General features: G+C 36.8%; 1 protein-coding gene across 1 annotated transcript in view; it reads left to right on the top strand.

The window, feature by feature from the left end:
- Positions 1-5,332: 5,332 nt before the first annotated feature.
- LOC131876670 (uncharacterized) overlaps positions 5,333-12,944 on the top strand; it is a 91,042-nt gene continuing 83,430 nt past the window's right edge. Inside the window, exon 1 of the mRNA XM_059222113.1 lies at positions 5,333-5,972. Within this exon, the coding sequence (XP_059078096.1) occupies positions 5,333-5,972 (640 nt within the window). The remainder of the gene's footprint in view (positions 5,973-12,944) is intronic.

Raw genomic sequence — 12,944 nt, 5'->3', positions numbered from 1 at the left:
TCTGAGAACAGAGAGATTCCCAGTTGGAACTTATAACAAATTGTAGATGAAAAAGTTTGGACCTTGCAAGATTTTGAGGATGTTCAGTTTTGGAAATGCATATGAAGTGGAGTTACCAGAAAGTCTGAGTATTTCACCTATGTTTAACATTGTAGATCTTCATGAATATCATGAACTAGAATTCAATGAGGACTGTATTACATACTTGGAGAAACAATTGCCCTAGAAGGAACCAGGTTAGATTGAAGAAATTTTGGATAGTAGGATTGGGCATAGTACCTAGAGCAGTCAGTATAAGGAGTATCTTGTGAAGTGGAAGGACAAACCAATTGAAGATTCATCTTGGATTTATTAGGAAGAGGTAGACCGCCTGGGTTTTCCTCTGACCCAAACAAAGTGAGTGGCTCACTTTTTCAATAACCCTGGATGTCTGATGCAAGAGCATCCCCGGTTCATAGCAATCTTGCATCAACTAAAAACATTTTTCAATCTGTTTTTCTTTCTATTTTTAGTTTCAACTTTTTTTTTTTGTGTGTCCTAGTTTTGGCTCACCGGATCTTGTGGAGTTGGATTCTACTTGAAGACTTGATCATCTTTCTTATTTTCAGACCACATCGCATTTGGATTATTTTCTGACAAGTTATCACTATCGGTTTCCTTGATAGTTTCCTGTTACCGGTTGATAGTTTCTTCTTACCAGTTGCCTGGACCTATTTTGGTGATCTACCAGAACCCCTTCTGAAGATTTTGGAGCCTTGGGCATTGATTCTGATGTTCCTTGGCATGTGGCCAACCTTTTCCTATGATCTACACTTCATCCTTTGGATTTTCTAGAGGAATCTCTTGGCGGAGGCTGACCTTGTAGATTTTACATGTTAGGTCTTGTTCTTTGGGTTTTGATCCCTTTTTGGGCCAATTGGATCCCCTTGGATCATATATATAATTGTAATTGGGAATTAGAATGTAACAATCAAAGAATCAAGTAGCTAGACTGAGCATAGAAGATAGATCTTAAGATTAAAGGTCTTGATTGTGACCTATTATGTACTTTGAGCATGTTCTAGCAGGCTTGTGAGTTGGTTATGTTGTAACCCAGTTGTTACCAGTTGGATGTAATCAATTTTCATGAAATAAAATAATTTTTTCTAAATTGCCTCCATCATATCTTTTTTTTCTATTGTGTTTACTCTTGTTGACACGTCTGAATTGATTTCTTTGAGGTCCCTCCTAATAGGTGACTACTTCAGTTTTGGAGTCTGCCTAAGTCAGACCCTCGTTTTGATAAAGAGAAATTGGAAATAATGCAAGATAATGGATAAAGATTTGTAAATGAAAGAGAAGGCAAGTAAGTAAAACTCCCTTTTCACAATGCTCACTGAGATGATGGCATGAGCTATTCGGGAAGCTGCAATAGTGTTGATATTGGTAAAAGAATTTGTGAATGCTATCCCAGAGATTGCCAAGAGCTTCAACCTACAAAAGATAATGAATTTTCTAAAAGAATCACCCAAAATGACTTGAAATGTGATAGATAAAGGCTCTGGAAAGAAACCAGATGTTTGTGGGTGCATGCAGAGGCATTACGACTCCTTCCAAATGTAGTCATAACACTCAAACAACCACCTATGAACAGTTAGATTCATAGGATGTTAGTGCGTTGCATGGAGGTCTCCACGCTGCGCTCTAGTCCCTAAATGTGATAGGTTGGTGGAGTTGGTGAATTGCTTGTTTGAAGCTGACAAGGTGATTCAAGTGGACAAGAGAACAAAAGTGGTAATAACTGACCTCCGATAACATGAAGGAAGGTGCCACTTGTTGCGTTGAATTGGATAAGGAATGATTTTGGGTATTACACACCTCTTAGGATAGGGTCCAATTAAAAGCATTCTTTGTATCCCTTTTTCCCATCAGAGGTTAGTTTGCAAGAGATTCATCAAAGAGAACCAGCTCACTCTGGAGGTTGATTTCCATCATAGGCACCCCATAGGCCTGAAAATCATCCCATATTTCACAAGAATGTTGAGCTTTAAGCTTAAGCATCATAGACTATGCAATCTTGGTGACAACAGGTATGAAGAAAGTAAACACTTAAGTTGTTGTAAATGATTGACATATAATGAGAAATGTTGTAATAGACACATAACTGAGTAGAAAATTTGACTATGCACCTATGACTAAAATTTGATGTTGATTTGGTAGGACCAAGGTGCCATAACGCCTTGGTCTTCTGAGGTTGAGCTGCTATTAGAGGATGTACAACTTGAAGCTGTCTAAAATCCACTCTTGAGAACTTCTAGAAAATGTAGAGGACCAGGGCACCCCAATGCCTTGGTCCTCGGATAGGGGTCATCCAATGCCTTGGTATTTGAAAACCAAGTCCAAATTATGGGTTTAGGTCTATACTAGGCTCTTGATGTTATACGAGGTCTTTCAACTTTGTCAGGTACCTGTAGTTGGACACAAGAGGAAAGAAAGGTTTCCTTAGGTCAAACCTCGGGTTTGGAATTAATGCTAATTGAAACATAAATTTAACTTGAATTGAATTGGAAAAGCTTTCCTTTTGAGGGCAAGGCTAAAACTAAAATTGAAACACTTGAATGTATTCGACTATACCTTCAATAGGTGATGCAATGTTCATAGGATAAGCATGTTGGCTTGATGATGACATTTTTGATGTAATAGGTTGATTGATGACTTGTTTTATGTTGTCATTGATGGCAACCATGTTTTGTCAATCATCTAAGTCACTTAGTCCAACTTGTAAAGCTTAACCGGTAGTAGAAGTAGTTAAACAATGAACCAGTAAAGAAGTACAATGTTATGATCAAGCGATCGGTATGGAAAACCAATGAAGAGTCAAGTGTTACAGTTTAGCGTGAATGTTTATGACAATGGTAGGGGTCTATGTCTAAAACCGCATCAATAGATTCAAATTTTGAAGCAATTTATGATGTATTATATAGTCAATCAGGAAGAACAGTTAACCGGTAGAGCATAGTCACTTAAATCGGTAAACCAATAGATATAATGCTTTATTTTTGTTTGTGGACGATATAAGTAAAGTGTGTTAAGAAAGATTGAACAAATACATTGAACCTAGGAAATTGTTCCAAGGTTGTTTGCTGACTTAGCAGAGCTGTTTATAAAAGGATGAATATTGTGTGATGAAGTATTAGATGAAGGATCTAGATTGAAGTTTCGATTGTGCGGTGGAAGGTGAAGCTTTGTATTGATGTTTTGTTAGTGTTAGTAGTAGAATAGAAGCGGATCTTATTAGGCATAGAGGTGCTATATGCAGATCAACTACCTGTTGTTTCCTAACAGTTGTAGTAGTCTAAATCCCTTTATGGGGTAGGTCCTAACAGGCCTGAATGTGTGAATCCCTTAACCGGGTAGCTCATTAATTTAGGTTTAAATCCTCTAGCGAGGTTTCTCCTAATAGGGAAAAGCTCCTAAAAGAGCTCATATTGTAAATCCCTTGATCGAGTGACTCCTAATAGGGCTTGCTCTTAACCGGGTATCATTGTTGTATGACCTTAATCGGTTTGATCCTTAGACTGCAGTACTAATTCCCACCTTGGTTTTTCCCATTTGGGTTTCCACGTGAAAAACATTGTGTTATGTGGTACATACTTTATTGGGTGTTATCTTATGTGGTTATTTTTTTACATGCTTGTTAAGTTTCAAATTGATTAAAGTGGTGATCAGATTTGTGTTGTTGTTTTTGCTTGCACTGCTTCACCCCCCTCTTAGTGCCTTATTGTTGGCATTATGTGAACCGGTATGAGGACATGATGACATTGTATGTTGTCATTGATGTCAATATGTTGAAGAAGAGAGAACCAATATGTTACCAAGAACCGATATATGTGAGAACCGGTATAACATTGTGAACCGGTATATATGCCAAAGTGAAGTGGTGTGTTTGTTCAAGGTGAACTGGCATGCTAATATGGGAACTGGTACATGGAAGCTTTGTATGACTACCAGTTTGTAGTCTCAACTTCAGGGTTTTCAGTTGAAGTGCTTCAAGCCTGTGTGACTTAATCGGTGACTTTGTGTGATGAGTTAGCATTGTAACGAAGAACAAATCATGTTGCCACATTAGCCTTGTGCGCGTGAAGGATCTTGCATGAAGGAGATTGTTCCTATCTACCTCAAGAATGTGCGAAGTCTGTAAATGGTGAAAATGCGTGATGGTTTATCAGCCACCATGAAAGTGGTGGAAAACGAATGATGGAGAACGTCTTGAGATCGGTTCAAGACTTTCATTTAATGCAATGTTCTCAACGGTCAGGATTGAACCGTTTGAATTTATTAACCTAACAGGTTTAGGGTTTAGGGTTTATGCTACCGACCTATCTATTTCCTATTAGGTCGATGTTTTGTTTCTTTCTGAGGTTGTTGGAAAAAGTTGTGTGTGTGTATCCAAGTGAAGAGATACGTGATTCTTGCCAGACCAGAGGAGAGAAGTGATACCTATAGAGTGTAAGTACAGAAGGTGAAGAGGAGCTAAAGCGGATCTGCATTGGCATTGAGTGTTGTTACCAGATCATTGTAATACCTGTTGATCTCTAACCACTTCAACAGTTGGGAAATCCCTTAATAGGGTAGCTTTAACTGACTTACTGTAAATCCTTTGGTAGGGTGACTCAAAACCATTGAGTTCTTGAAATCCTCTAACAAGGTAACCTTTAACAGGGTTTAACCCTTAACCGGGTATTCTAGCCATCCCTTAACCAGGTGATCCCTAACAGGATCAGTTCCTAACAGAACCTATTGTATCAGTCTTTAATGGACAAGGCTCCTAACAGAGAAGACTTCTAAAGAGTTCAAAAATAGCTTGTGGGTATTCATCCCCACCGTGGTTTTTCTGAGTTGGGTTTCCACGTGAAAAATCTGTGTGTCATGTGTGGTGTTATTCATGTGATGGTTTAAGTGATTTGTGGCTGAAGGTAAATCATGTTGATCTAGCTGTTTATATATTTTGATGATAGATTACCTACTCATGCACTAGGGAGAAATGGAAATGAAGTATTAGATTGTATGAAAAGATAAGTGTCAACTGGTTTATGCTTGTCTTAGTTATTCTAGGTTTTGCCGGTTGTACTTAGTTTAAGACCGGTGTTACTGTTTGTTTGCCAAAGCGCAGTGTCTGCTGACAAACCGGTTTTAGGAATGTGTTTTTGTCTATACTGATTCACCCCCCCCTCTCAGTACCAGTTTGGTACTATTCGTTCATCATTGAGTTATCACTTATAAGTTTATCAATTGGTATCGGAGCCTAATTCCCCTAAGGCTTAACTTCTTGGGAAGGATCCCTAAGGCTATCATGGGGGAAGGAATTAGTTATAGAGAGTTTTCTAACTGGCTTGTAGAATCTAAAGAAGCCCTAGGTGAATCGAGGGTTAAGTACAAAGCATCTCTGGCAAAGAGGAGAAAGCTAGCTAAACAATTGTATGAACTTAGTGAAAGTAGTTCATCTGAGGAAGCAAACATGGATGCATTGGTTAATGAGGCAGAAAAGTTAAATGATGATAAGTCAAATCTAAGGAGAGAAATTGAAGCCCTAACTATTAGGATGAGTCAAGAGTTGGAAGCTAGAAGAACTGTTGAAGACAAGATTAGAGAAAAAGAGAATGAGATCTTTAAGCTAAATCAAGAGGTTGGAACCCTGACTGCATATCTTCAAGAGAAAAAAGAAGTAAAGGCTGATCTAGACATGGCAATGTCCCTTAGAGAAAGGCTGATGAAGAAGAATCAAGATCTTACAAAAGAGCTGGTTGATGCTAATGAGTTACTGTTCAAATTTAACAAGAGATCTACTATACTAGATGAGAAGATCCAGTCTCAGAGGCAGAAAGGAGAGACACAAGGCTTAGGATACACAACCTTTCAGAAAGGTGATTCTTCCGATACAAAGAACATTCTGCATGAAGAAAAATTTGCACCTAAGACAAAGGTGAACACTGGTAAGAAAGTCTACAAACCTATATGTTTTAATTGTCATAAGTTAGGACATAGTGCTAATGTTTGTAGAAGAAGATCTAGTTCTTTTGATGGTTTTAGACCTAATGCTTATAAGGCTTACAAGCCTAGAACTTTTAATGGTTATTGTTACACTTGCAACAAGTACGGGAATAGAGCTATTGAGTGTAGGTTTGGAGAAAATATTTAGAGATGTTACATGAATTAGAGATCTGGAGGTAACCGGAAAAGATCCTATAATGACCGAAGAAACCCTACTTTGCAGAGACCTCATGCTAGTCGGTCTAGTCCCTATGAGACGGAGAGAAGGATGAATACGATTTGCACAATCTATCTTAACTATGGTCATGTGGATAAGAACTACAAAAGAAGGACTAGTAGAGGCAATGATGGACCTTAGAGAACATCTAGTATGGCATGTTATCATTGTCATCAACCAGGACACATTGCTAGGTTTTACAGAGCAAGGATGAATCAACCGGTAATTCAATTTGTTGATCTGAAAGGTAAGAAGAAAGTTGATGTTGAGGAGACCAGGAATGAAATGAATAAAATCTAGAGAAAGAAGAGTGATGAGAAGTCATCGGAAGAGACTCATTCTTCACCTCATGTGGAGAATCCTTCACCGGTAAACTAATTGTTATAAACCTTAGGGGGAACTTACTGTCAAATCCATTTTTGAACCCCCTATATGATGTCCGGTAAGTTAAATCTGCATACTTTGATGCATTGTGATGTTGAGAAGTGATTTTATGATCAAACTAGTAGGTTTGATGTGATATGAGAACTGGTAGTGAGTATTAGGGTTGAATGGTGATTAGGGTAAGATCAACCAAGTATATCATTTAATGCAGCTTGTAAAAGGTAAATAAAAGGAAGTTTTTCAGTCTTATTTGTTACCTTACATATTGGAGAGCGATAAAAATAGAGAAAGAGCTTGTGTTTACTGCATTGGCAAAGATTGATAGTGAATTGAAGAGATTTGTGGAGAAGTGAATTGGTGAAGTGCATTCAGACCAGAAAGCACATAAACCCTAGCTGCGGAGGTGATGAAAGGTATTTATCTAGAATTTGAATATGTGTTTGATATCTTACAATGGATACACCACATTTTGTAGAAGTTACTGAAAGGCCATGCCCATAATTCAAGAGGCATCCACATAAGTTGATTGAAACCAATCCTGTCGGAGCCCTATCTAGCGTGTCATATGGAGTGTTGCATGTGCAAGATGTTCGGTCCTACATTCACTGTAAGTTGGAAGATTTAGGTACCATTTCAATCTATAATGAATTCTAAACATTATGTGATAAACAAGGTGTATTAAAAGATCAATACTAGAGGGTTGTTGACAAGGGATTTCACCATGTGCTGAACTTTCTTGATGAATTCAAAGAAGATCATATTCGGTATGTCTTGAGCGGGATACATGACTAGTTTATATGGCTTGATTGACCGCATAAGATATCAAAGGAAGAAATTCATGTCGTCACTAGATTGTCTGCCATTGGTGAAGTTCTTGTGCTTAGGCTAATCCCGAAGGATGATGTAACTAAAGTGACAAAGTCTAAATGGGATGGCCAAGCAATGACAATAAATGAAATTGAGGACCCTGAAGTTAAATATGCATCTATGGTGATCAGATACATGGTTTATCATTCCAGTAGAACAAATAGCATTCCCGCAGTTGTAATTCACATAGCTTACCAGATGATAAAAGATAATGCAGACCATGATCTTTCTGAAGCCCTGAGTGTAGACACTTAAACTAATTATTCATTTAATTTCTTCGCATAATTAATTTACTAATTATGCCAATCCCTATGGTTTCTCAATATTAATTAAATATAATTAATATTGTCACTATAGTCTAGTGATTGATTTATTTAATAAATCAATCTACCTTTATTCTTCCAAAAATCCCTAAAATTAATTCTCTCCAAATCCACCCTTTAATTAATTAATCTCAATTAATTAATTGATCCAAGTGATTCCTACAAATCACCTTTTCCTAATACATCATTAGCCTAATAAATTTTTCTAGAAGCATCCCTAATCTCACTTATCATTATTCTTCTAATTTTTAATTCCCTCCGCTCATTCTCTCTCCTAGTCAAATCCTCCTACACATCCTATTTGCCCTAATCCCACCTAATCATTCTTCTAATCCTTCTCCTAATTAGTTTCTAGTGACTAATCCTCATGATTAGCCACAAAGTCAACTCCTTGTCTCTTCCATCCAACCACCTTCCTTAAATGCTCCTTTCCTAGGTGAATGTGAATTTTTCAAAAATCTCACATTCTTCTAAACATCTCTTCCTCCAAGGAATTTCTAATTCCTCTTTATTCCTCCAATCCCTATGATTATCCTTTTTGAGGAATTTTTAATTCCACATCCCCATCTCTCAAGGAATATTTTATTCCTTTCTCTTCCCTTGGTACATTGGGAAGTATTCCCAATGAAGTTTGAGGAGTATGGAGACAAGAAAGGCCTTTATGGTGTATCTCTTGGTCTCCACACTTGTCTTGTCATCTCCTCTTGGGCCATGTGTAGGCTCAAATGCAATCTTAACCCTTCATCTTGGATCAATCCTAGCCCTCCATTTCTTCTCCTCTTCTCCTATAAATTGATGACTCCATCCCCTTATTTCACATCTCCAAGTTAGTTAATTTTATGTTGTCTAATTGAATCTAAGAAAACACCCATAACACCCAAACTCTACTCAAATTTCCATTTATCCATCACTTAGCCAAATCTCTTATCCATTCCATCTCATCATCTTGTGCACAATCTTGGAGAGCCATCCACTTTCAACAAGGGAGCCAATCCAATCAAGTCAAGGAGGGGTGAATCCTTGGCTTCATCAAAGTCTCAATCCAAAGAAGAAGATAAAGATTGGCAAGGTATAAATAGTCCTTTTGTGTTTTATGTGTTTTAATGTGTTTTATTTGCATATTATGATTGAATCTTGCCTTGCTCATTTTTATCATCTTCATTCTGGCATGCCTGGTGGGACCCACGTCCCTAAAATTTAACATTTTTTGGAGTTTTTGTGAGCTCTTTGATCACAGCTTTTGGAACAGCGTGAGCGGCTGCAAATCAACACGAGCGCTATGGGTTCAGCGTGAGCGACATGAGTTTTAGCACAAGTGTTCAAAATTTAAAATTTTAACTTGCCTTTTGTGCAGGATCCCAGAACAACGCGACCGCCATTGAAACAGCGCGTCCGACAACAAAATTTTCATACTTGCTTTCAGTTTAATGTTTTTGGAGTATTTTCCATTTTATTACTTAATTAGTAGCAAAAAACACTAAAAAAAGGAAAAAAATTAAGAAAAAAAAAAATTTAGTTAGTGTAATTTTACAATCTTTTTATTTTAAATTTCCAGTTTAGTGTGAGCGCCTAGCGAATAGCATGGGCACTTTAGTGGTTTGGCACTCATTTTCAAAATTTCAAATTTCTGGGTTTTTGTCTTTTGTTTTTTTTTGCTAACCTATTTCAACGAGCATGCTCACATTTTAGCGCCTCCAACTTTACATCAGCGCAATCGCATGTATATTATTTTATTTTTAATTTTTTCGTATGGTTCCTATTGTTTTTAATTTTATGCCCCCTTTAGTGCGTATGGAGGTGTTTCAACGCCTGCACAGGTGCTTTAATGCGGGTGTCTGCAGAATAGTGCGAGCGTTGTTTCTGTAAATTTGCCTTCACTAATCATAATTTTGTGAGTTTTGTAGATTTACTCGATTGTCCAAGGCTTAAAAAAAAACTACTAATCATATTTTCTATAGGTTGCCTAAGGAAATCCAACCAAACTTTGTGCTTGTTTAATTTTCTAGGCACTTAGTTTTAATTAGGGGGTAAAAAGGATTAAAAAGTGTTTGATCTTGTTTGAGAAAAGCATAGAGGTAGGAGAATTGTTCAGACCCGGAAGACAACTCGGGGGGGCAGTGAATCAATTGTCAATGAATTTCAACCCAATTATAACTTAATCAAACTTGATACTTAATACTGGTAAACCAAACTTAATGTCGGTTAACAGATTAACAGTTAATATCAATACCGGTGAAACTTAATGCATGGAACAAAAAGAGAAACAACATCCACAACACATAACACAAAGATTTGTATGTGAAAACCCGGTAAAGGGAAAAACCACGGTGGGAAACCTTACCCACAATTAGATGATACTACTGCAGATAGTATGTGTATACAAATGGCGTATGCACATGCAGAAAGGCCAACTGCCTAGAGCTCACTGCTCAATCACAAAATAGGAGTCACACTGACTATAATTGGATGGTTAAATCCAATGATAATGTACTGCTCAAAATAACATCTTCAATGCAGGATTCAGTACCTGTTGAGCTCTAACAAATACCTTCATACCTTCCTTGAACCTTCTCTATGGTCTGCTCATAGGATCCTCAATATTCACACATACCATATTACAATACCATAACCTTTTTCTTGTCTTCTCATACCATATCTCATCTCACAAATGAGACCTTACTTATATACAAAACCTAAGACCAAATGTGTAGGTCGGCTCACTAAGAATATTACAAGTAAATCAATTACGAATGAATCAAGATGCAATGCATCATGTCATCTCAATGCATTTACAACAATATCCAATCAATAAATCATCTCCATAATGTGTCGTGTTGATCTGGAATAGATAACACATATCAGTTCATAACCTAGACCAATTTACCAGTAACATCAAATATGTCAACCCAATTAGACCAATAACTATAACACCAAAACCAAGTATCCAAACCATGTCTTTGACATAATCAAGTGATCTCTAGATGATAACAAGTCATCATCAGTGCTGGTGAAAAATATAACCTATTGGTGAACAATATACCAGTGACTGTGCATAAGTCACTGAACATGCCGGTGAACACAATGTGCTAGTTCAACATAACCATAGATCTCTAGAAGGATACGTGTTGACATCAATGACAAAACTAATTCAACACATCCATAATACCAATAGTCTCCCCCTTTGGCATTGATGGCAACACTAGATGGAAAAATATCTAAGTGCCAAAGCAAAAATGCTAAAAACCAAAAACCAACAATCTCCAGAAGAGATCAATTACCAAAAATTAAAACCAAAATTACAGAGAGTAAATATCTCTCCCCCAATGAATAATATCTTTCCAAATACAAAGTTTTTCATAGAACTCTCTCCCTAGGAATAATTTTTTTCCATAGATATCTCTCCCCCTTTGACATCAAATGCCAAAGCAATAAAAATACCAAAACATACAACCAAATGATACCAACTACTCCCCCTGAGAAGTATCTCTCCTCCATCAAAGCCGAAAAAAGAATTTCTCTGTTAGGTTCTGCCAGTTTGATGCCAATATTCAATCATCTAAGTCTCTGATGGTGAGGGTATTACCCAAAGTTGCTCTTTGAGATATTCAAAGGTTTCCTTAGGCAAAGGCTTTGTAAAGGTATCTACAATCTTCTCTTTAGTATTCACATAAACCAATCTTACTTCTTTTGGTTCAACATTCTCTTTTAGAACTTTGTATTTGATTGAAACATGTTTAGTCTTAGAGTGAAATACCGGATTCTTTGATATATCAAGTGTTGTTGAATTATCACAATAAATGATTATAGGTTCTTTGCATTTTACCTTTATGCCCTTCAACATTTAATTAATCCATAATACCTGCATACAATTAGTTGTTGATGCAACATATTCTGATTCTGCTATTGATAATGATGTACAACTCTACTTCTTGCTCAACCATGAAATCAATCTGCTTCCAAGCAACAATGCACAAATAACAAATGCAAGAAATAATTTGACTGCCTCGATTCTAGTTACCAGTGCAAAGGTTTCATTATAATCAATTCCCTCTTTCTATGAATATCATTTACACACTAATCTTGCTTTATTCTTGATTACTTTACCATCTTCATTAAGTTTATTTCTAAATACCCATTTAGTTCCAATTACATTTTTGTCTTTAGGTCGGGGAACCAATGTCCATGTATTGTTCTTTTCAATTTGTTCCAATTCATCTTCCATAGCTTTTATCCAAAATTTACCTTCACATGTTTCAATAACAGATGCTGGTTCAATTTGAGAAATTAAACATACCTCTTCATTTGCTAGTATTCCTCTTGTCATAACACCTTGATACTTATTTCCAATTATCTAATTTTTTGAGTGATTCAGTCTTACATGCCTGGGTTTATTCACTTGTTGTTGTTCTTCATGTTGGCATTGGACACTCCAATGAGAAATTGTAGGTGATTGAAGGTATTGTCATTGATGGCAACCTTGCAATCCTATGGCTCCAACACTGACAAACTCTACACCAGTAGATAGTTTACTGGTAGCGGCAAAGATGATTACCGACACCCTGACCGACAGGATTTGGATTATTATATTTTGTATTTAATTGTAATATCTTTTTGTAAGCCGACAAGGCATATTGTGATAAGACTCATATATAAGTATGAGATCTTGTAGATCATTTAAGATGCAGACATGGGAATATTATTGCAGAAGTAATATGCGAATATTAAGGTGGAATTTGGAGTAAGGTTTATGGTTATTGTATGTATTGGTATTTTGGTATGGTTTTGTCATTGATGTCAACACCTACTAATACACCTACTTTGGAGATCCAGCAACACTCACCGGCAAGCAGTAAATTGTGCAACAGTTACTGGTATATGGTTCACCGGCAAGATATATTGTTCACCGATACCTGGAATGATATGGAAGACACTTGGTAATGTCGAAGACATCATGTCGACACTTTATTTTGAAGAAATAATCATTGGTATATTCATATTTGCATATTTTCTTTTACCGGCAAATAGGTCCAGGTTATCTAGGGTTACACTGGTAGGTTTATCTTTTCCAGATCAGCATGGCATGCTATGGAGATTATTTATTATTGTTGTAAATGCATTAAGTC

The sequence above is a fragment of the Cryptomeria japonica genome, chromosome 6 (genome assembly GCF_030272615.1).
Source record: "Cryptomeria japonica chromosome 6, Sugi_1.0, whole genome shotgun sequence".
Taxonomy (NCBI): Eukaryota; Viridiplantae; Streptophyta; class Pinopsida; order Cupressales; family Cupressaceae; genus Cryptomeria; species Cryptomeria japonica.
Note: the sequence above shows the minus strand (reverse complement) of the source record. Positions and strands in the feature narration are given on the sequence as shown.